The sequence below is a fragment of the Sylvia atricapilla genome, chromosome 3 (assembly GCF_009819655.1).
Source record: "Sylvia atricapilla isolate bSylAtr1 chromosome 3, bSylAtr1.pri, whole genome shotgun sequence".
Lineage (NCBI taxonomy): Eukaryota > Metazoa > Chordata > Aves > Passeriformes > Sylviidae > Sylvia > Sylvia atricapilla.
In genome coordinates, this window is record NC_089142.1 from 62,072,168 (window position 1) to 62,098,231 (window position 26,064).

At 38.5% G+C, this 26,064-nt stretch overlaps 1 protein-coding gene across 4 annotated transcripts in view; it reads right to left on the minus strand.

Moving 5' to 3' along the window:
* The window catches only part of ADGRG6 (adhesion G protein-coupled receptor G6), a 110,426-nt gene that overhangs the window by 53,340 nt on the left and 31,022 nt on the right, over nt 1-26,064 (minus strand). For all 4 annotated transcript variants that reach the window (XM_066315569.1, XM_066315572.1, XM_066315570.1 and 1 more), the window contains exons 3-5: nt 13,898-14,239; nt 7,644-8,264; nt 2,868-2,936 (exon numbers count right to left, since the gene is read on the minus strand). In XM_066315569.1, coding sequence (XP_066171666.1) covers nt 2,868-2,936; nt 7,644-8,264; nt 13,898-14,239 — 1,032 coding nt within the window. The remainder of the gene's footprint in view (nt 1-2,867; nt 2,937-7,643; nt 8,265-13,897; nt 14,240-26,064) is intronic.

Below are 26,064 nucleotides of genomic sequence, written 5' to 3' on the forward strand. Positions count from 1 at the left end.
CACACACAATGCCGTAAATGTTAAAAAAACACATTATTTTTTCTGTACAAAGTGATGAATAGATATAAACTGAGGCACCAATCCTGCAATCTTCACTTGCACTGACTTCAGTGGGAATTTTGCCAGTGTAAATTTTGCAGGATCAGTCCTGCACTCCCTTCATAAACTCAAAATCTTCATGAGGCTCTTGAGAGCCTTGGTTGTGTGAAGACCAGAATATGGAGAAGTTCTAAGATGCATGCATTTAGAATGCTGCTTGTTAAAGAGTCTTTGTCCCTCCTCAAAGACTGAATATGACAAATGAAAAACTAAAACACTCATGTAAGGATTCAATTAACTCCACTGAACTAAGAACAACGAAGAGAATTGAAATAGGACTTGCAACAGGTGAAGTAAAATATCTATTTTGAAAACTTTATGTAGGAACTCAGCTGTACTTTTCCCACTGACAACAACAGCACTCACTCCACAAAATCCTGGAAAACCAGCTGAACACTTTTCAAAATTAGAAGGAGGAACCAAAGCTGCAAATTTCCTCCATGATAGATGGGGAGGTTGTATGTGCTAAAATTTTCAGTATGTGCACTAAATTTTCAAATAATGGTTTGGAAAATAATTTAATTCTGTGCAGGACTCCCAGAGAATATAAATCCAGTCACTGATAAGTTTTTTCCTGAAAACCCATTTTTAAAATCTGAAGGTCGGTATGGTATAACTTCCCAGTGTTACATGGCTTTGGAAGATTTTGACCGAAAATCAACCTAGGAAGGTTAAGGAGTTATACTTTGGGCAAGAAATCACATACTTTTTATGTTTTGCTAGGTTGATTTATCTAACCTTTTGAGTCAAAAAATCACAAACTTGTCACAGTTTAGGGAGCAGGTTCATATTCAGGTTTCAGTGAGACAAGAAAATTAGGGAAAGAGAAGGAAAAGCTGGACATTGGAACAAACAGATTCTACCTGGGAAGGTAGGCATATAAAGTGACACCTTAAAATATAGAAAAAGCTCTTCCATGAAACTTCAGAGCTATGTTGTCTGAGGAATAATTTACAAGGTTTCTTATAGATTGTGTCTTCCAGAAAATGCTGCTAAAGGAGGCACCTAATTAACAAAAATATTTACTAAGCATAATGAAGAAATCAGTTCCTTCATCAGACATAGCTGATATAACCCGGCATCCACAAACTTTTTAACTGTTGTTATTGCACAACACACAAGAAACAAAGGAACCCAAACAGGCCTCTCAGTTTAGACAAAGTCTGTGGCATAGGCAGAAATAGACCAACAGACATATTTTGATGATTTTCATTATTATGACAATAATTATGATGGTGCTGAGTGGGATAAACCTGATCTGGGATCTTACTCCAAAGTGACAAACTGAACACAAGGGACACTTTTTAGAGAAGGAAAAAATATTACCCTCAGGAAAATACTCATAGTCTTTATTGAAGTCTTTATTGATGGTCAAAGAAGTTAAGAAGGCAAGTTTGAAAGGCAGCATCTTTTATCAGAGACAATATCTACCACTAGACAAGTTAATAAAGCTGGGACAAAAGATGAGGCTTTTAGAAAAGTAGGTTTGTTTAGCTGAAAGTGTGACTGTTTCTGCAGCCATATTAGCTAATGTTATGAAAGATATTCTCTCCCTTTCATACCATGCCATTTTAATGGAGGAAAACACTCACACATCTTCCAAAAGAATGGACGAAGATATTTACACAGTGGTACCCTTTACATATAAAGACACTAATATTGAATAATTGTGGATGCCTCATTTACCCAAACTATTTGAGTAGTAGTATTTAGATAATACTGTGCTTTGTGAATATGATGCCTGAAAATTACTGTTTAAAATCTGATTATGGACATTAATGGCATTTCACTGTCCCTGTGGAGACCAGTACAATATGCTCCAAGAACCTGAACCAAATTTACCTCAGGAAAACCTGGGAAAAGTACACTGAAAACTGACACAGATCTCTTACTAGCTTTCCAAGCAGAGTGCATTTTCCCTTTTATTTTTAAACTAAATCCTATTTACTTACAAATATTGGTTTTGAAAGAGTTCTGAGACTTCTTGTTCTCCTCTTACATTTCATTCTCTCCTGTCTCTCTCTTCCACCATTCAGCTGGAAAGGGGTTACAAAGCTAGATATTTTTGGTGCAGTTGCTGCTGTAATTAAAGTTTAATATAGTGTGCCAACACACTGTAAGACCCGTGTTCATGAAGGCATTGTGGAAATGGGTTGATGTTGCTCACATCATGCACTTTTTATGGAACTTCAACATCTGAGCAGAACAGCACAAATTAACCATCCTTGTATGCCCATTGAGTCATGTAACATAGAAATCTGTAGCATTCACCCATTCCTTGCATTCAACTGAGCTGATCTTTAAAAGCACCTAATGAATCTTTACATGTGGTGATTTTTAGATTATTAATCCATCACTAAGTGTTCTAGCATGTGTTTCTTTCTCTAAAAAGCTTTGAAAAAAAATCTGAATAAAAGCTAGTTCTTTTATTTTTTTACAGATTTACCTACTACTTGCACTAGTTAATATTTTACTGTGAAAATGTGCAGGAGGAAAAGAAGTGGAGAAATAAATGAAAGCGGTCAGTTAATTCAGTTTTGATATAATGGAGACTATTTGGAAAATGTATTATCAAGGGAGTGATCACATTTTTTCCACATATTGTATGTACAGGACACCCACATACTTGATGAGAATAAAGAATTCATTCCCTCGCTATTTTTTATTTCCACTCACCCATTTATAAACAATAATAAAAAAGAAATGGAATAAAACCCCAAGGCAAATAAGGATTTCTCAAAGATGAAACTGTGAAAAGGACTTCTTACCTTGGCAAAGGCTTCCTAGGTTTGCACAACTGGTTGGTTCAATTGAAGAAGAGGGAATTAGATATGAGCCTTTAAAAGAAAAAAATCAAATAATTTAGAAAGGGTTAGTTACTGCACCTAAAACACACTATATCATGCACATTCCTCTTTGTAATTTCTCCCAGTGGCAAAACTGGCATTGCCATTTTCCTATAAGACTTACAAGTTTTCAGTTTCCTCTGCAGCTCAGAGATCCGTGAAAACCCTGCTGACTCGCAAGTTAGAGTCACTTACGTATCCTCCCGTGGTTTTCTTAGCTTTCACTAAATAACATCACATTAAAGGAATGCAGCCTGTGTGTACTCCATGAAATGGGTTTGAGCAAAGGGGTCAGTATGGCCCCATATGGGATTTATGTGATTTTCATAATAACACGTGCCTTGGAGGAGCAACTACGCTCTGCTGCTGCAGCACAGGCAACCCAGAACACATTTCTGAGTAATCTGCCTGTGACAGACACCAACCAGATAAAAGGTGATTAAACTTGTTCCTCTGCCCAGGGCGAGGGTGTGATTAATATTCTGGTATGCATGATTTATAAACAGATAATGTTATAAGTCTGTATCTCTACAGAATTATTCATAAGAACAAGCATTACACTTTGATGATCTGGAGACAAAATCAAAGCACATGAGAATGGCTACAGAAAAAGAATTGGTGCAACTGCATTAATTACATGTATCCCAGAGGTTCAGCTGCAGATACAGCTGCCTTTGCACACTATGTTGAACATAATAGGACCATAGAGCTCTGGCAAAATGTGAACCCACTAGAAGTTTTGCCCTTTTGGCTTTTGCTTTACCACTTCAGAATCATATTGACTCAATGAGGTTCTCTCAGGAAACACACTATCCTTCCATAAAATTAAACAGGCACCACCCATCAGCTTGTAAAGTCAGCTAAGAAAATATTACCTGTGATGCAAGAACAAATGAAGCATGGAGCTTTGACACAGAATTTGTATCATGCCACAGATACCGCTACATGTATTGCCAGCAAATGTAGGGCATAATTAAAACAAGTGATCTTCAACAAATGTTAAGTTTTACCAATTTTTTAAAATGGATTAAGAGATAGAGGCAAATTCACTTTCTTGGAATACCTCTCATGAACTCCATGAAGGATGTTCTAAGTGAGTGTACCTGCATGAAGTGGGTTTTTTCTTCCAAAATAAATTCTCTAACATTAAACAGTCAATATCAAAACCTAGTCTAAGTTTCAACCCTGTTCTGGAACATGGAAAGATTACCTAAGAGTTGGCTGGAAATACCACGGGTGTTCATATTCACTGAGTATTTAAAACAAGACTGTGATTTTATTTGGTGAAGCTAAAAAAAAAGTCAAATCCAAACTAACAAAAACATTTAAGTCAGAAGACTATTATTGCATTAAGTGTGCATTGTAAGCGTTTGGCAGCAAGGGGTTACAGAGGCCTCTCACAGAAGCTTTCCCTATGTCCAGTGGAGCCAGTGCCAGCTGGCTCCAAGATGGATATGTTGGCCAAGGCTGAGCCTGTAAGCAGCAATGGTAGTGTCTCTGGCATAATGGATTTTAGAAGGGGGAAAAGTTACTGCACAGCAGCAATGGCAGCCAAGAGAGGAGTGAGAACATGTGAGAGCAAAATCCCACAGACACCAAGGCCAGTGAGGAAGGAGGGGCAGGAGGTACTCCAGGCGTCTGAGCTCAGATTCCCCTGAAGCCCATGGTGCGGACTATGGTGTGGCAGCTGTGCCCCTGTACCCCATGGAAGTCCAAGGTGGAGCAGAGATCCACCTGTAGCCTGTGGAGGACCATATGCTAGAGCAAGTGAATGCCTGAAGGAGGCTGTTACCCCACGGAAAGCTGGCACTGGAGAAGACTCCTGGCAGGACCTGTGGACCCATGAAGACAGGAGCCCATTCTGGAGCAGGTTTGCTGACAGGACTTGTGACCCCATGAACCTGTATTACAGACACATTGTGTGATGCATCTCACTCCAAATGTCTAAAACTCAGACATCCGTATCTGCTTGTCATGCTAGACCTTCTAGTCAGTTGAGGGGAACAAGCACTCCTACAGCAAAAGAACTTTGACTTCACTGAGACATCTTTTCCAGCATGAGATGCACTGACCTGTGGAATAGCCTTTTGGATTCCACTATTCATAAACAGCACTGAGGGCAATTATCTTAGCCTGAAAGATTGTCCAGCTGCCTAAAGCAGACACATCCCACACTGAGTTAAATCTGAGAGTGAAATTAAGGATTCCTTTGGCCTTTGGGAATGAAGGGCCTATGAAACGCACATAAAAAAACAAAACAATTGCAGGCATGGACAAATACGTGGCCACATTACCCTTAAAATGAGTAGATGGTATCCTGCTACAGCTGTAGGCAGTGCAGGCTTCAGAATCAGAACCAGAAGTTGAATAAATGCTCCTCAGTTTGCCTGCACTAAATTCTGAACTGGTGGTCAATAGCCATACTTCTATCATTACCTACGTTACTCATTTTAAAATGAGTCCAGATATCTAGGCTGTGTATGCATACCTTTAAATGCAATCCACACGAAGGTATGGCAATAAAAACATAATTCTGTCAAGTCTTACACAAACACCTCGCCACAACTGCACAGTGATGAAAACATTACTCTAAGGAATAAACTAATAAAAGGTAAAACTATGAAAAGATTATCTGAAACAATTTGCCAGTGTTTTATGCTCCATAAATCTACTTGTAAAAGCCTTGTCTAAAAAACCATGAAAATAATACCCCTTGAAAATGTAAGCACTGTTCAGGCAAAGTTATGTTGAGATCACCACTAAATGCTTGGTTTACTTTTTTTAAGTTACAGGCCACTTCCTGATGAAGCATTATTGGAGCTGTGTGAAAAACTCTTTTCTGCATAAATCCTTTCACCGCTGTTAAATGAAGCCTAATCAGAGTCAGCTCCCCAGTGTCAGTGGTTTATTCATAGTTGATAGCCTGACTCATCAACTCTCCTGTTGAAGGCTGGTTTTACAAAGAAGGCTTTTACTTGAGAGGAGGAAGGCAAGACAATTCTAACAATTTTATCTCTGGGATTAGTAACCATCTAAGAAATGGCACAGCATCTAGAATCTTCTTTTAGGAATATTCTGGCTCAGGAAAGCCTGTATCACAGAGAGTGATTTCATACCAAGAAAAGAAAAAGGCTGGCTAGTGAGTCAGTTTCCTCATAGGCTTATTTAGAGGCAACAACAATGTTTATACGTAGATACACTTTAAATGAGTCGAACAGATACCAGGCCTGAAGTAGGAAAAATAATATACTTTTTCTAAAACAATGTTCTGCTGCAGGAAAACTACTGATCACTCACATCCCAAGGAATAAAGCTGTGGAATGAAAATAATTCTACTGTTTCTATGACCATAGCTGAGATACTATATTTGTGTCTTAGGATTGTACAGTCTTCAACACAAAGAAGAACAAGACTCCTACTCTTCTCAAATTTAATTTAGACTGCAGCTTTTGCAGAGATAGGTTGTTTGGTTAAAAGTGTTATGGTAGACACATGATGTAACAGTGTAAGAAGAGTACAGTGTAAGAAGATTTTCTGGGAAGTTATTCTCTATCAGTTATTATCTATCTCAACAGATAGATCAGCTTCTACTGATGAAATAGAAACAACTTTTTTTTTTTTTTGTCCAGAACACCTTCATTGGTTGTGGTCAGATCAGCTTTTCCTTTGTTCTGGTAGAAAGGTGAAGGCGCCTAGTTGCTTGTGGTTTTATACAGGTGTTGCTTAATTTTTTTTTAGCAGAGGCATATTGAAATCTTTCTCAGTAGTTCTAGCTGTGAATGAGTATCCCACACTTTTATGTGAGTAAAATAAAGCAAGCAAAGCAGCTTTTTTAGCCACCTTAATCCCTCATGAACTATTAGATACAGAAACTAGTATGCCTTAGTGATGGCAGCTTCTCCTCTAAACTAAGAGTTCTCAGAATGCTGACAGATTTTCTGTCACACACACAAAAAATACTCCAGGACATTTATGTGAATCAAGTGTCTGAGCCATAAAATGAGATTAGGTTGCTAAATGCATTGAAATTTATCTTCTGGAGTAATCTACGGGAAAAAACACCCTCAGTAAGTACCAGTTAAAAAAGGACTGATGATCTGTCATCATGAAGAAAAAATATCATGACTTTGAGCTCAAACTCATTATTCCTGTCCACCCCTTCTACTTACATATTTTCTTCTAATTTCCTGTCTCCTATGCACTGCTTTTGTCACTGCTTTTGCTGGCTCTGCATATACAGCACAAGGCTAGCATGGGCTCCTCTGGCTAATCAAAGGGCCAAAGAGCAGGTACAAAAACATTTAGTAATTAATTAGCTAACATATATTTTTTTTTTTCCAGAGACCACAGTAATCTTATTTGAGGCTAGCAGGTACTTGCCATTATCCCCCTTCTGTACGACCCAATAAGGAGTATTTAGGAAATCTTTGATCTGCAGATCATTTCCAGCAGCAACTCAATACACTTACAGGACTTGCTCTTTTCCTTTAAGGAATCAACTCCATATCCTTGCAAAGCCCCTGTGTATGGTAAGAGTTGAGCTAAACTTTTTTATAAAAGGTAAGACTCCGCTATTTTTCTTTCACGAGAATGCTGTTTTTTTTTTTTTTTATTTCTATCTTGGTATGTGATATGTTCAGCACAATACAGAAGTGTGGGGGGGAAATAAGCAAAAAAGTTTTGGCAAGGCAGACTCACCACAACTCAAATTGTTTTCTGCTTTCAGTGCTGAAGTTGGAATACTCCAGAATTCATTTTCCCAGTCTACAATGTTTCCTTTCACATCACAGCTGAGGTTGGCCAGTGTTTGCGCATTCATGGTGAAATTCCAGAGGCGGAAGTTGTAAATGTCCCCATTTAGAGAGCTCACTTCATTGCTGTTGGAGCCCAGCACCAGCCTCCCATTTCCAGGGATAACTCTGTGAAAGATCTCTGGACAGTTCACTACATGATAGGTGCTTCTGGCATATACACCTACAGCATGTGAGAAGCTATCCCATACAACACACAGCTGTTGAAAGGTTCCTGTGAAAAACTCTGCATTTCGGGGCAATGCATTCTTGAGGATGCACTGTGTGCCTGAGATGGACAGAAAATGGCCTTCTGTGGTCTTCCCAAAGCTGAAGAGCTCTCTCAACAATTCATCAGTGTAGGAGAAAACCTTCCAGTCGTCATTATCGTCGCTGCTGCCCTTGGTTGCTTCAAAGCACAGTGTGAACTGCCTAAGCTCTGGCACTGAGACGGTCTCTGCCACAGACACAGCATCCATGTCAGGAACCTGGGGAATGATGACTTTCTGATTCCTCAGAGACACAGCAACTAGAACCAAGAGCAGATAAGTAAATTAACAACAACAACAAATTCATTATATAGGAATAAAGACAGACTGGCAGCAGGGATTAAAGCAGCATTCATTACATCAAACATTCATCAGTTTGATAAATTGCAGTTTTTATCACTGCAATATATCAATAGTAATATCACTGTAATGTATCAGTGTCAAGGGGAATTTGACATGGGAGTGCACTCAGCTGAAAATATGCAGAGATCCTTTCAATGGCACAGAGAATGCTGTGTGAACCCAGTTAACCACCCCATAAGTAGGGTTAAGAGCAATATTAGGACATATTACCTACTGACTTCCAACTCTGCTTCAGCTCACTTAATAAAAATTACTTCTCATTCATCTAGTGAGGATGCATTATGCAATGGAATAAACCAGTTATTTGAAAACACACTATCCTTTTCATACTGTGAAAAACACTTGCTTTTAGGATATAATATTTTAATTACTTGTCTGCATGACTGCATTACACCAGTGAAGTTCAGGCCTTCCTTCTTTTAAATTTTGCAATAGAAGAAAGCCCTTATTACATTCCTTGGCAAACTGAAGCCTTTTGTTGCTGAATTCAGCTAATGGGTATTTCTGCACAGCATTAGGCATCTTCTCATTTTGTCCTCAGCAGCTTTCTAGTAGAACGCTGCAATCATGTGCTCAGGAATATTTCTATCCAAACTGTTCCCTATTTGCTAACAGTTGGATCAGCAGTTTTGGACTTTGCACAATTATCTAGAAATTTATAGTCCTGTAGCAATTTATGTGTTGTTGTAAGGGTATCTACGCAGAATTGCTGTAATTGTTGTTAAGTACTCTCATTTGCATGGGCAAAATGGCAGCCACCAAATGAGAAAGTATTACGACACATACTTTTTCTCCATGAATACATGAATGACAACTCTGTCCACTGTATTTTGGAGAACATTATTTTTCAAAATAAAATATTAATATGCTCAGTTTTATTGGCACATTTATGGCAGCACAATTCTTGCAGTAGATTTCTCCACAGAAAAGTCTCCATCTACCAGACATGCAAAGGTGTCTTGATACAGATTGCAACAGAGCTTGGTTTTACTTCTGGCTCCTCAGCTCTGCCTCAGACCCTTATCTCCTGCAAATGTCTACCATCTCTCACAAATTTTCACAGCGTATAAGCTGGAAGTGAAACTCTTCCTTGCAGAACCGAAGAATAACTGCCACAGTAGTTAACTCCCAGTCTCCTCTGGGATTCTTCAGTGATGTCACAACACTTACACTAATTACTACACATATTTTCTTCTCATAACGAAATAAAACCCTTTCAAATACGAGAGTGTGAGACATGAGGGCAGGGTGACTGTCATGCCACAGTAAAAAGAAAAAGACACAGATACACGGTGTATAAGGATTCTGTGTTGTCTGTGGTACTGCAAGTTCCCTCTGCCAGCTGCTTGCAAAGACTCTGAGCTCCAAACTACCATATTTGGATATACACAAGAAAATCATTTGACTAGTATATTACATAGTAAAATAACATAAAGCATTGCACATTATCCGCCAACCCAGCAACTGCATAATGGGAGGGAAGAGAGAAAAAAAACGGGCTTTTATAGTTACTGGATCTACTTCATAGATTTATTTTTCTTCCCAAGGGAAAAAGCATGCTGTAACAATTTTATAGATAGAAAATGCGTTCAACTCTCCATTGAAAACAGGGGCATTTTTTAGCAGGTTAATTATACCGTAAACTCCTTTACGTAATATGGAAACTGTTCCAGAAGAAGCGTAAGGATCCAAGACTCGAAAAAGAGGAAAGATTATTCATATGAGCACTATCCAGACCAGGTGGTCAGAAAAGTTATGGACCACCTGGTCACATTTAAACAGTACAGAAAGAGAAATAAATGAGAAGGACTTTGCTCCCAAACTGAAGAAGTCAACTCAGTTTTGCTGTATTCGTTGTACAGATTTACCTACTGGTAGCTTCTCCATGCACTAAAAAGACAAAACTGACAAGTATTTTATCCACATGGAGAAAATGGAATCCTGCCATCATTGTTAAGTGCAGATCTCTTTCCTGATTGCTGTTGCACAGTCAGTCATCACACTGATGAATTTAAATGTTAGCATCAGAGAAAGTGGTTATTCTCTGAGGAATAATATACATATACTCTTGGAATACTCATCCAAGTGTTTCAGAATACTTTCAGAATGATGTTAAGAAGATCCTGATATTAGCTCGATTGGTTAGAGGATGCTGCTAATAAAGCCAGAGTTGTGGGCTGGATCCCCATACAGGCCATTCACTCCAGAGCTGGACTTGATTCCTCTGAGTCCCTTGCAACTCAGACTGTTCCATGGTAACTGGATTACAATGGGCATGGGGTTTTTTTGACACATTTTCTTATGAATAACACACAAATACTTGCCTTACTTGCATCTCACTGTCTCACATCTCATACACCCCTTCACACATAAGCATGCCAGGAGTCCTTAGGCTCTGTTCTACAATCGCTTGCAGGGAACACTGGTCTCCTGCCAGCTGATGAGCTTTTCAGTATAGTTTGGTGCTTAGGGGGTGCCTTTTGCTCTTTCTAGCTCTCCTGCTTACATCTGCCTTGTCACTGATGCTGGAAGAAATGTGTCAAACTAAAATGAGGTCTTCAAGTGTCCACATACCAAGTATGTTTGGGAGTGTTTTGTCACTACAACCTAAGACACTCAATGAATTGTGCTTTTAAGCTGGGCTACTGCAGTTCTGCTTAACTGTATGCTAAATTGCCTCAAGCATTTCTGTACTAACACAGGTCTGTTGGCTCTCCTTCCTCCCCTTTTGGTGACTGACTTTTACTTATTGGTGGAGTTGTTACTTACACAGTTAAGTGTTACTAGGAAATTATTTACCATGACAGCTTTTTAGCTAGTGTGAATTGACATAATTCCCCTAAGACTGGCATAGCTGGATTGGTCTACTGAAGCTGAGGATATGGTCCATCCATCTGCTATTGGCAAGAAGGAAACAAACATTTGTGTGGGTGGCCAATTTGATATGGACAACATGACTCTGCAAAACTCAGTTTGAAACTTACAGAAAACTGAGATGTCACACAAAAGCTGTTCTATTCTTAGACTAATTCCCTCCCACAATTAACTCTCGTATGTCTGTCTCTTCTCACATGTATTTTGTCTTGTGTACATTCATATTAGGATGTATGTATCACTAATGTAATTTTAAACTACATTTCAAGACAGCAAATTGTGTGTCTTTGAGTTGCTTTTTCCTACTTTCCAACTTTGCATTAGTTTGTGAAATTTAAAGTGGAACAAACAAATTAATTTTATTATTATATAAAAATTATAATTTCTGAGAAATGGAAAAAATATATATAACAGCATTCCCCTAGTCCTGGGAGAAATTAATGCTTTTGCTCCCCTATCACATTTTCAGTAGTTCAAGATGGTGTCACCCTCAAGTACAAGCTTTGAAACTTCATATGAAGTGAGGGGTTGTGCAATTTTTCACATGACTGAATTGAAGGGGTTAGCAATCTTTTGGATGGCTTTGGGAACTCTTTGCAAGCATAGCAGAGCATTGTACTGACATGTGCCATGTGGATGCATTGTCATTTAAGTGTGTATGCACACTGATGTCCTAGTTTCCATGTGCATTTATAACTTGAAAGGAAAGCAGTACATTATGATCCCTTTTCCAAGACCCTTTTCTGTATCCATTTCCAGGTTGAGGTTTAATACGATCTTTGTCTGTAACTATGTTCTGAACGTAACACAATTAACCGCACAACTGTGAGCAATAGGTAGAATATAGTTCTAATTTGCCCTAGAAGAATACAGACAGCTCTCCCAGCATCCACAGTCAACAGGTGAAAGTTAAACGTTTGGAGTAATGAAACCAAATGAACACAGCCTCAACCCAGGTGCTTAACAGCAAGCCTTAACACAGAGCTTCTGAATGAACACATTTATGAAACATTAAAATATACGTCACTGGTGAAGGTCTTCGATACTTTTACTCACACTGGAAAATAGCCTTCTTTTTCAAAATAAAAGGCTCTCTTCCAAGACTATTCAATTTTGATGGTACTATCCATGAGCATAAGGTTCTATTTGTCATGGATGTAATACTCCTGCTTCCATAACAATACAGTACTGTAGGTATATATACACAATGGGTTCTCTGCCTATGTTAGTGGACCTTTCATCTCCTTTTTAAACACAGCTGTGGTCAACATTGCATCTTTTAATTGTAACTCATCTCTTACGGTGATACTTAAAACTTAGAATATTAGAGAATAAAATAATAAATTATTTTGACTGCATATGATTTTTTATGATCCACCTGATTTTACAACTTCTTACAGGACAACAAGAGTTTTGTTAATTTCAAATAGAGAAACCTTTCAGAAAATTTGCTTTGACTTTCATAATAAAACAGGTGCTCCTACAATTATTACTACATTATTTTGTCAGCATCAAAGGACCTCAGTGAAGAGAAGTATTTTTAGCTCCTCTCTAATGTTACCTTTGCTCTTTTCTGGACTGCATAGAGATTTTGATGACATAATTATGCCTAGCTTTGTCTTATGATTCCTGGGATTTACTATCTTAATTATTTTTAAATATATGAAATGTGTAATAAATATTCTAAAATAATCACAGGTAAGATACGCTTGTGACTGAAGAGAGAACTTCCAAACTCCTCTGCTCTGCATTTTTACAGCCAGCCAACCTGCAGGACATAACTGTGCTACAATAATACAAAGGCTAAATGCAATTCTAGAGTTCAGTTTAAGGTGTGCAACCACTATAAAAAGGAAGTCCATTGAGGGCATGCAACTGGAAACTATAACCTTGAAATGGAATGAACAGTGAGCCACACATGAGGCCTGTCAGTGACTGTCCTAATGCCCTTTGTTCCCTCACTGCCCTTTACTGTCTAATTTACTGTCTAATTAATTCTAATTAATGCCCTAAACTAAAAGCCAAACACCAATTAGAAATTATTTGTACCCTTATATTCTAGGTAAAGAGCATTAATATCTTTTTAAAACCTTTAAAACCACTCTTACATATTCAGGGAAGGGAAAGAAAGGTCAAGGAACTGGAATGACAGGTAGCCATTTTGCAACATCAGTTCATTCCTGGGAGTTTGTTCCAGAGGCAGGATGCACTCTGAGAAGTTCTGCTTTCTGCACAAGCTTCTCCCCACTGCTGGGAGTTACACTGGGCCAGAAGTCTTTCTGGCTCGACTAAGCTCCCTCTTGTGCTCTCCTTTAGGTTTCTGTCTCTCTGCAGGTGTGCTGACGTGAAGGACACATATCTTGCTTCCAAATCCTCCAGCATAAATTGACAAGGAGAGAACTGTTAGGCCTAAAATCTTTGCATGTGAAAAGATTTTCTGACACACTTCTTGTTATTTCCTGGAATAAAATAATTTTGATTCAAAGAAAAATAAGTTAGCCAACAAAACATACAGAATAACTCTGTGAAGTACAGCCTCACCCATTCATTTGCTTCTCATGGAGGACTTGATTCCTTTGGGAAGCGTCATTCTAATCCTTATAGGACACTTCCTTCTAACATCTATAATGGGATTAAATGCTTTGGACTTACTTACTTCGTACATAGCTGGCATTAAAACCTTTCTTCTGGATACTGAAGTCACTTTTAAATGACACAATCATTTCATTTCCGGTAGAATTATAGGATAATCCCTTGGCAGTGATGCCACAAAGGTTCATTGGGCCTTCTCCATTGTCTAATTTCAGTGAATCATAAATGCAGCCTGGAGCTTCTTCAATGTCAAAGTCAATAAATGTTAGCTGTATGATATATCCATGAGGTGCTCGGATGATCCACTTGCACGCTTGGCTGTTAGGATAGTCACTGGGGAAGCAGGGAGAAGTGAAAACTCCAGAGGGGTCAGTCAGCACGGTCCTACAGTCATAGCATCCATAAGCTGAAGATAAAAACAGAGAAAAGCTGGAGTTCAGGCAGAGATGTACCTTAAGCATAAAGTAACCATCAACACAATAACTAAATGTATTTCTATGCAGAAAAATAGAGATGGGAGGAAGAAAGGGAGAAAAAGGCCTTGTTTCTAGAGGGGAAAATGTTGGAGAAATAGTATAGCAAAAGCATATTTGATGCAAGGAATCCTACAGCAAAAAAAAAAAAAAATTATATTGCTAAACAATGATTTGCACACATGATATATATATTTACCATGTATATTGGCCTGATAAAGGCAAAGTGAAAGCAATGTTTTTCAATTCAGAAAGGCGAAATCTAAAAAGATGACTGCTATCATACATGCTTTTTTGGCTGCTAGTCTGATGCTGACTCTAGGTCATCCCAGCAGCTCTATGACATGCTATTGTTTCCAGAGAAGTGTCCCCGGAAAGGAGCAGCACAAGAGCTGGGCTGAAGAGCAGCAGAAGCAGCAACCCCCAAAGGTTAGTCATCTGCATTTCCAGCTGATGCATTCCACATCACCCAGAAGAGTAGCAGTGAGCTACTGGCTTTTGAATCAACAGTAAATTAATGTATTCTTCCCATGCTGACTCAGCTCCATTGACATATTTGTGGCAGCCAGGCTTTAAGAAATTCTTACCCTATTTGTCATACTCCCTTGCTCACCTGCTGTGTTTACCCATGAGAATTTCAAGCCCAGTTGCAGTCCCCAGGGTTGCATTTGTTGTTTGGTTAACATTTGCTCATTTATCATGTATTTACTTAGTGTATTATATGATATGATTACCGTGAACTGCCTGCTGCTAAAATTTGTAACAGTTTGCCAAAGCAACCCTGAACAAAATAGGTGGGAACTGAATATCAGCAAGAGATAACCAAAGAAACTAACTGGCCCATTTATGCTGAATTACTTTGCAAATATTTCATCAAGCCACAATCCTGTGTCAAGTCCTACAAGGATGAAAAAATATGCATTATTAGTTGCCCAAACTAAAAACAACTTAAAAGTTGTTGACTGTAAATTACATACAGAACAGGTATAAAATAGGAATAAATGCAACAAATTTCTCCAAAGAGCCCTTGATGTTTCTTTCCAGACAGGGTCCTGACATTTTTCAGTCACATTTAAATGGTGTTTGGCCTAAAAAAGCGGATCCCGACTCTGTGAAGTTGCATGCCAAAACTGCAGTTTACATCTGCAGTTAGAATGGAGAGGTATATTTTACACAGTTTTTATAATTTTTATTTGCAAAGCACGAATTCATTTGACCTCAAGGAGGTAAAGAGACTGTTTGGGCTCTCACAGCCAAATGCAGGCTGGTTACACTAGGAAAGCTCAGTTGGAAGCTTATTTGTTCAAATGAGAAAGAAAGATTGTAAGAATGACTTACAACCAGCTTTGGGAAGAAGTGGTGCTCCTGGAATTCGAAAACTTGATCTGTGTAGTACAAGCAAAAGCCTGCCCATTTTTAATTTCCCTGAAAATCTTTACAGTCAGAAGACTTTGCTCACCTGCACTGCAACCCTGAAGTTCCATTTATTAACCAGAGAGGGAATACTGACTTATTAGTACGGTGACTATAAATCCTGCAGTTGTACAAACAGATGACGGCTTCATCCAGTGGATTTTGCACAGCTGGGTATCAGTTTTCAGAGAACCACCTTAGACTGAGAGGAGGAGGAACAGGAAAAGCATGCTCTGTGCCACAAGCCACTGCAGGCAGGCTCCTAGTCCAAGGTGAGAGAACCTCTACAGGGCAGAGCACCTGTAAGACAGCTCTGGCTGGAGCTGTCTCCAGCTGGAATGGCTCCGTGGTCCAGGATCATAATTGCTAGGATGAGGGCTTACAGGGGCTGGGGATTTGGCACCACACCTCACTCACCCTCCTTCCTGCCAGAGAAATAAATGACACAGAGCTCTCTGGGCAGCTGAGAACTTTCCTTGGGCACTCGGACATAAAGCCAGGGACTAAGGTGTTAAGTGATGTAAATACATACAGGAACATAGGTGTTAATGTACACTGATCCAGCCTGGGACACCTAAAGCAATCTTAAGGGCATTACAAGACATTGCCAAACCAGAGAAAATATGCTATTTGTCAGTAAAAGTGTATGCCCATAATTGCTAGAATATTACACTCAACCTGAGACTGGAAAAGTCAAATTTGTCCATCAGCGAGAACTCTGGTGTTCTTTGTGTTTATTAATTCTATTGATCATCAGCAACCAAAAACAGGACTCAGCTTTTCTATTTATCTCTCTCCCTTGGCTATTTATTATTGTTTATAGGCTGTGAAAAAGAAAAAGACAGTACATATAACAAAAATACTTTTATTCCTGATGTCACTGTAAATATCAAAAAATTAATACTATTAACAATTTTTAAAATAATTTAGTCTTTGCAGAAATGTATTTTACATTTTATTACATCCATATTGCTTTGTTGATTTTACAGTAGTAATACAAAAAAACAGCCCCTAAATTTAGGGAGGAAAATAAGTGCTCGAAACTTTGCATGCACAGAATAAACAGATTGGTAAGTAAAATAGTTGGGTTTTTTTCTTAAGTGGGTTGGCTCCATTTTGGCATAGTACCTATTCTGTCCATGACTGCAATTTGAAGGAGAAATATCCTGTTTTCATGCAAATGTCCACAGTAGTAAGTAAAAAGAAAAGAAAACAAACAACAAAACTATATATAAACAGAATGGTTTTAAATGGAATGTTTTGCACAGCTTCTCATGAGACAGTTATTTTTCTATAAACATCACCTATTTTACTCATTAAAGAGAAAAACTGCTGTGGCAATGTTAGGCTGTCGGCCAAAGCTGACAGATATTTTGCAATCCCATTGGCCCAGAGCAGTTCTGAACTGTGGAGAATGAATACTTGTTACCATACACACCACAAACATTTCTAGGAGCAATCCAAGATATTTTATTGATTTTAATGGGAACAAATTTAGCTATGATATTCCTGGTTAGGAGCCCCACATATCCAGAATCTGCCTGTCAAGTAATTTTTACCACCACAGACCAAAGGAAATTCACTGTCTAAATATATTTTATACAATAAAGGCCTTTCCCCTTCTCCCCCTATACTCTTTCCCAAACCAAAATGAACACCCTTTTCAGATAGTGAAATCAAGGGCTTAATTTCAACATTTCTTAAATTGAAAGCTTCACTGGGCAATTCATTTGTTTCCCTCATGAGAATACACTGGAGTATGGTTTTCATTTCAAAATCAATTTTTTTTTCCTGCATCATACTAATACCTCCTTTAGTAAAGAATATTTAAATACTTAGTGTGATACTTCAACACTAAACTGAAAAGGGAATTTAATAAATTCCTCTGGAGCTAATTAGAGCTTTTATCATAGTTATCTAAATGATTCAAAAATGTTAATTGACTTCAAAAGCAGAATAGACTGTAGAGGAAATGGCTTTTTCCTATCATGGGATGGAGATAATGGGCAAAAATGGAAGAACTTACCACAGATTTTAGGTTCTTCATCAGTGAAATGAAACTACTGATTTTCTTTAAATACGTTGTATCGTACAGGGTTTTATATGTGCATACTACCAACGACTTTAAACTGTAGCTGGGAGGGCACTTTGACAATCTGGCCCCACTGTAGCAAATCCAAAATTTAATATTTAGTGACCAACGGAAAATTTTGGTCAAAACAATCTAACCACTTTTAATAAGAACTTACCAGTAAAAGTAGGGATAGAATCCCATTCTCATGGTTACCGGTTTTCCTAACTATGAAACTGTTCACTCTCTTCTAGGAGTTTCCTGACTATTATACATACATACCTCTTAACTTGTGTGAGGCAGAAAATACCCTATCCTAGTCTTTCCTACAGCATGCTGAATCATCTGAAGACTGCCCTAAAACTAAGGGGCTAAGAAAAACATAGCTGATTCATTAATGATTACACCAGACAAATAGTCATGTGCACATACAGACCTCATATCCTATGAAACAAAACTAATTGTCCAGCTCATTCTGTCCACTGATTTTGCCTCTCTAGAGTCCCAGGATTGAATTTCATCCTATGAACTCATCAAGACAACTGTAAGTACTGAAAAATACAGTTTCAAAAGTGACTTTCCTGAGTCATTTGTGGGAAGCTAAAGCCACAGCCAGACACAGAGCTACAATGCCTAACTGCAGATTTGGGAAGGAAATATTTTTTATATAATCTTATCCCATAAGTTTGTACTTCTCTTTTAACTTCTTTTTATTTCTTGAATGACTAACACATTCCAGCATTTGCCTCCAAAATCTCTGCTAAAATTAATATTTTCCTATAATTTCTCACACTTCTATACTTCTCTCTGTCATTGTTTACCCCTAAACCCCATCTTTTGTCCTACTATACTCAGCAATTCTTTCTCAGGCATGAGTTCTGACTTCTGCCTCTCCACCTGCTTTCATTTCAGCACTTACCCAGCCTTGGTGAAGTGCTGGACAACAAATTTTGTTTGGCTAAGAATTTTTATAAGAGCACAAAAGCAATTCAGTTTGGAAGTGTCTATTTCAGCCTTAAAGACTCAAATTTTGTGAAGGTCAGGATCAAATGAAAACAAGGCCACTGTGGGAAAAAAAAGCCCATACTTGCAGGTTTTTTTCAAACTAAGTTGCACTTTGCACTGGAGCTTTCTTTCCACAGCTGAAACATGCAGCATTTCCCACCTAGTGGGAATGACTCCAAAGTAGTGTAAATGACTCCACATCCTTAGGCAGTGACACAGGGTACCAATGACAGCTGGGGAGCATTATATTAACACTACAAGTATTTTTTTAAAAATATATTAAAAGATTCCCTCATAAAACAGAATGCTGCCGGATTTCATTTTGGCATAAAAATTAAATCTACTTGTCTCTGTGGATGATACAGTTTTTATATGAAAATATCCTGAAATAAATCTATGTAGCTCTGGAAATGAATTTTCAGAAAAAAACCCCAAATATTTTATGTTAACTCTAGTCATACTCAAGTGAATTTAAAAATCCCCCCTGCCTGACAACATTAGGCCAATTCTAAACCACAGCACATCTTAGCTAGAGTTCCTAGCACTTTAGACATAAAAACAAGTACAGAATTAATTATAATTTGCTTTCATGTTGATGTCTGAGAACTTTTAAGCACTTCATATATATTTTAAAAGGCAGTACTAACAAGGAAGGCAATTTGAACTAAGAAAGCAGAGGCAGGTGACATAGTAGAGGCACTTGCAAGTGTGTGGTGATGCCCAAAGTAAAAGAGAAACTTTACAATCATTTCGTGCCACAACATGAAAAAAACACCTAGTCTGATGAACCTTAAGTGGAAGAAGGTTTTGCTGTGTAAGAAGCAATTAATTGTTCAGGTTTTTTTCTATTTCAAGGATATCACAACACAAATATAGCCAAGCATTAGGTTAGATGTATTTATGACTGCAAATAGATGGGTGAATGAGGTCAGCAATGGGCACACCTGCAGACAAGCACAAGGAAGGGCCAAACCACCAAGATGTGGGTGGGCTGGAATAGCTACAGAACAAACAAACCCATGTTATTCCAGCAAGACACAAACACCAAACCAAAAACAGCTATCCTATGGCACAGGGTTGGACACAGGCTTATCTTCACCTTAAAAACCATTCTGAGCCTAAAGGCAATCTCTAGATCTAGAAAGATGTCCATATGCAAATTTCCTAATTGATAGGAAATAAGAAATGTCCCATCATTCACTCCAAACACAAAGTAATACTCTGCTCTGCTTACTCACATTCAAGCTAGTAATGAGATAAAACCTCTTCAATTTGTTTATGCAAAACAGGAAGCTTAGCACTCTTCTGGGGCCTCCACAGACCAAACCATGTACTCTGCTCTCTGTGCAACCCATACTTTGATTGAGTGCAGTCTGGGAAAGTTCAAATGAGGAGATGTGGCAGGTTTATTTTTGCTCCTTTATTTACTCTCCGAATTGGAGGAGCTGTATGAGCTATAAAAAAAAAATAAATCTTTATTCTGCTACACTATGCTGATAAAAAAAATACTATGCACCAAACCTGGTTAAATGTTTGCAAGTACTGTAATTATCAAATTAAACAGACAAATATCATTTAAACATTCAGATTTAAAAATAAAATAAAGGATTATCTCTGCAACAAATAGAAAGGAAGCGAGACTCATTCTGATGTGTAGAAAAGTTTACCCCTTCACAAACAATGTTACCAGGTTAAGGTCTACTGCTTGGAAATATGGCTGTGATTGTAAATAAATGCAGATATCCCCAGATTTGTAATCACCATATAGAACAATATCTACTTTAGCATTTCTACAATGTGCACAGCTCTAAATTCCCAAAAGTCTTGAGAAAATCCTATAACCTCATAGATACGCTTTGAATTTAAGCATGGATTTAAAATTCAGCAACTGTTTGAAGTTCTTTCCTGCACAATAGTGTCTTTGAGTCCTGTATTTGAAGCTTTGCAGCTCCCTCAAGGCTGAAGGGGACAGCATGACTCTGTAACTGCTGCTGTCTGAAAACCCCATGGGAGGCACGAGCAGAGAGGAAGGCTGTGCCATACTCTCTAGTTCTGACCATTTTCTTTTCCTTTCAGTGAAAGGAGTAGTAACTAGACCATCACTGGCAAACACCCATTCGGGGAGAAAAAGAGATCCACTCTCAGACACAGAGGATGCATACGGAAATGCGGTTACCATCTAATTAAGTAATGCTGATTGCATCTGGGGGGAGAAGGAGGTAGATTTTTTACACCAAACTGCAATGAAGTAGTTCCTTCCGGACTTTGAATTTCCTTACCAAATTACTTTATGCTTAAAGACTAGGAAAGGCAAGGTTTAATTCTATGTCAGCCATGGACTTTCTAAAAATGTGCTTTTATTCCCTGGCTTCCCTACTTAAAAATATAAGCATTATTCCTCTGGGTAGGGCTCAAACCATCCACCATCCTTTGTCAGTAGGATGTTAGACTAACTTTCAGCTTTGCAAAGGCATCAGTAGCAGGCTTTGATGCTGAACAGTTTGCGTGTGGAGAAATATATTTCAATTCACCCTTGGGATTTTTTTAATTTCTCCAAACACTGAACAGTCAAACTGCAGATCACAAAAATCCCAAGTAGTGTAATGTGGGTCATCAAAAAATGTCAGTTAGTAAAATTAAAATAATTTTCTAAAACATTCTTGAATTTTTTATAAATTATTATTAATAGTTGTAGAATACAGAGAATTCCCAACAGGACAAACATTACAAGCTTTTCTGTAGAATCACCTGCACAGACTCATCAGTAACACTACCAGTGTATTTTATAAAATAAAATTTTAAAAAGCTTTATATGAGTGACACTTTACATTATTCTTCTGCAACTCATAATCAGATGTACTTTGCAGAGCACAAGTACAATAAAGTTGTAGTCAGCAAGAACCTTTTGTATCTGTGTTATTCTTCATTTGCAAATGTGACTCTTCTGGTTGATTTGTAAGGAATCACTATTTTAAGCACTACTAAAACCTCAGTCCAGACTCTCATTCTGCATCATTCCCATTGCCTCATCTTCTCAGCACTCCCTGTACCCAGGAAGAATTTAAAGCCTCCATATTCCTGACTGGAAATAGCACATAACCCTGGCTGTGTCTTTTATAATTCAATGAAAGACAAGATTGTGCCCTCACAAAATAATCCAACAATTGGGTTTTGGCCACTGAAGCCAGGAGACAAAGAGCGTACTATGCCCTGGCCAGTCCTATCAGCTTGCCTTGCATCATCATTTGCTGATGCATTATGTCCTGCAACATATGCTTTAAATGGATGAACCAGCTGGCACACCTAGAAATAATAAAATGTTACGGAAAAAATCTCCTTACAGGCTAGTACAGAGACTTATATGAAAGTGTAATTGTTGTCTATGAAATCACTTATTATTTCCTGCTTCCTGTTGCTCTAGCCCTTATTGCTTATCAGTTTATTAACAAATTATATGTGTCATCACATGGAATTAGAACTGATTATTTTGTCTCTTTTGTAAAACAAGAACAAAGCACTTAATTAATGAAATTATACCTGGCAAATTGAAAACTGATAAAAGACAATATTTTCTCTTACGTAACAACGCCAGCCTGTGGAACTCTGACCTGAAAACTATTAAAGCAGGGAACATAAAACTCCGAAAATGCACAGACATTTTCTCAGTATCTAATAGGATCTCTGAATCCCTCCAGACATAAAATAATTGATGAGCCATAACTGTAAAAAATTGTAAACCTCATGGCTTATGTTTAAAATTAATTTTAACCAACTGTCTAGGAACAGTATTAATAGCTCCATCTTGGCTGTGGACACAATCCCAGTCTCCCGCCCATATGGCTGCAGCTAAAGGCCAGCCCAGACAGGTCTTCTCCAAAACCTTCCTGGGTAGGGCTGAGCAGCCAACACAGGTCAGAGGTCATTCCCAGCATGTAACCTGGAAATGGGATACAGCTACCCTAGGGTGACTTTATGATGATTGTAACCCCAGCCGTGTGTTCTGTCTGTGCTGTATATTGAGTTCTGTGCCTTTGAGACTGGTTCTGAGAGTGAAGCAGGGGAGAAGGAGAAGCGCTGAGTTTGTTTTTGAGAAAGCTGCCTGACTCCTACGCATTCTTTCCCCGGCGTGTGTTCGGCTAAGGCTCAGACAGACCGCAGGACAGAGATCTTCTTTGCTTTTAGTAAGTTTAGCTAGCAAAAGCAGAGAAGCTTCCTGGACTGTTTGTTTCTCTTTTTCTTAAGACTGTTTAAACCTGCACTAGGCTGAAAGACCCAGAGGAGCACCGGGAGCTCACACCTGTAGCCCACCAGGGCCTGGACCTCCGGAGGGACTGATAAGAGAGTAAGAGAGCAAAGCTACACCCGTGGCAAGAACTTTCTCAATTTGCCATCTCAGTCCAGAACGAGAGGTTTTGTTTTTTTCTTATTATTCATTCTTTATGCTTGTGGGCACTTTGTTTGTTAAACAAACAGGTTTTTTCCACTTTTCTCCAAGGAAGTTCTTTTCCAAACCGGTTAGGGGAAGGGGCCATTTAGGTCTGCTTCCCAGAGGGACCCTATTTGGGGGTTTTCTTCCGATTTTGCCCTAAACCAGGACACCTAGTTTTTTGTAACTGTGTGCACTTGAAACACAACATGAGCTGGCCTCTGAGGCAGATAGCAGCTGTGGGCGTATCACATTTACTGGAGTAGAAGTGGCCACTGCATGTGTGGAAAAGCAGACAAAGCCATGTGAGGCCAAGCACAAGGCTCTATCTTGTGTATCTTTCATAGGAGCCAATTGAGCAGTTCTTGTTAGTTTTGATGTTCAAACACTACACAGAAATCTGGGAGAAACAGGTGGTATTACATCCTGTTTCTAACATGATAATCAAAATCATCTTTCAGGATACACTTTAGGTCAGTAACAGTAATAATGTACAAAAAAATCAGGAAGAGCTAAGCTTAATTTTCAAATTAGGTTTAAGATTAGAAAAGCAGACATGAGAATAGTAAATTACTGACTCAGGAAGTATTTACCATTAGCACAGGCAGTAACCACCTACTACTAAATCCAGAAGCAGGTTTTTCGCTAAAATCAGAATGGCAGAAGCTGATTTGCACTTCCTCTTGACACAACTGTGTAGCAGGGTCCTACACTGAGAGTGTACTATGTTTTTCATAAATAAATACATAAACCAGAGCTTGATTCCTAGTCTTTTCATTAGGTGCATCGATGGACGGAAATTTACACAGGTTTAAGGTGTACCATTCACATGCAAGCTGTTGACACTTTGGACAGGACATTTGAGGGAACTAGCGTCTTGATTTCTCAAGACTAAGATCCTATCCAGTCCTCAAAGGAGTCATCCAAGTACTGACATCAGTATTTGTTACGTGCTGGATCTCCAAAACTTTATGAGAGTCCTGGAGAAGTCAGAGCTGATGCTCTTGAGTGGGAGGCCAGCACAATACAGAGACCATTAGAGATTCACTGTCTTTCAAGATATTCCATATTGCCCCCAGGCCCCATTTCATGCTGGAATTCTAAAGGTATTTATTTCTGTGGGTTATCCTCGCTACGAAAAAAAGCTCTGACCCCTCTTGATCACTCTAGCACAGATATCCTACCCCCTGACAGCAACTGACTTTATCACAGCAGTGACTCCAGCAGGTTTTGATTGATCTGGGAAATTGAGGGAACCAGCTACAATAGAAGAAAATACATTCTGAGCCAGGGTGGGGGCCCTGCACTGCCTGTTTCCCCTTAGTTGTTTGGTTTCGTTCCAATGAAAATGGAAGTGGAAACAAACACACTGACTGGGTAAATCAGCCCTGACCCATGAGTGGAGTTCACACTGTAGACAAAGTTATGGATTTCCCCCAGAGGGAGGGGGTAATGTGAAAATCCTGTGTTACACCCATTGTAACTTAAGAATATTTTCATTGGCATTCCTGTGATAATCTTATAAAAATAACAGAATTGACTTGCTAGTTTTGGCCTGAGTTGGATTTTTTTTCCACAAAGTAGCAGAAGTTTGGGACAAAAAAAGGTATTGACAGTTCAGTTTAGATATGCTGGTTAAAAAGGCACTAACTAGTAAGTAACAGGTGAGTACAACATGCACAGAAGCTAGCATACATGTAAGTAAAAAGAAAATTCAGGGAAAGAAAAGGGGAACAGGTGAGGGGGTTTTTGTGAGGTTGCTGCATGTAACATAATGTTTTTCAATCTGGGATCTACATACCACACTCCGTCACGAATTGTGCTAAGATTTACAAGAGGAATGGTCATCAAGAATGTTGTACTTTTGTCTGCTCCAGCAAGAAGATCCAGCTGCTAGCTGTTCTGCTGCTGTTCTAGCTGTTCTGCTGCTGCATTGTTACAATGAGGATCACATCCTCAGCTGGAGTAAATCAATGGGCGCAGTTAGATTCAATACCAGGCAGCACAAACTGAAGAGCTGTATGGCTAAATACATTCTCAGGTATCACTTGTGCAAACATGTCATGCGTCTCTGGGAAGTAGTCAAAAAAAGAGTGGGAAAACAGATGACAATCTTTCAGTGAGGAAGAGTGGTTTGTAGGAATTTGAGTTCCCACCAAACTGCGCAGATATGAGTTAAAATAATGTTACAACCGGGCACAGGAGATCTTGGTAAACCTCAGTCATACAGATGTACACATTTCTTCTACATATACCTTGGAAACAGACTAAAGGTGTTATAAGAATTAAATCCTTGGATAACAAAATACTCTCTGCAGTGAAAGTAGAAAATACTGCATTTTCATCAGCCGCTTTACCCAGTAAATCCAACACACACCCACTATCCAAAAAGTAGTTTCCATTTGATCCATGATGCATTCAAAAGGTTCAATTGTTTGTTCTTTGCAATAGTCCAATTACAGAGTTTTCTTTCCGAGGCTTCAATGTTGAAATGTCATTTCTGGCTACTACTATCAGTATTCTGAATAGGCATCATTTTTAAGTCCTATGAAGGCCTCTAGAAGACACAAGATAGTGGGGTTATTGTATGGTTTATCAATTAAATTCTTCATGCCTTGTCTGTTTACAGGCCAAATTTTGTGTCTAGATTTTTTAAAATAATTTTTTAGCAATTCCAGAAAATCCAGTATTAATTACACAGATCTCTTGCAGCAGATGTTGAAAGAACGTTTTGCTGTTGTTTAACAAATTACAGAAACTATGAAGAATTACTTTACACTCCTATTATAATAAAATACCAAGGCATTCTAGACATACTGGGAAACACCAACTCAAAACTGATT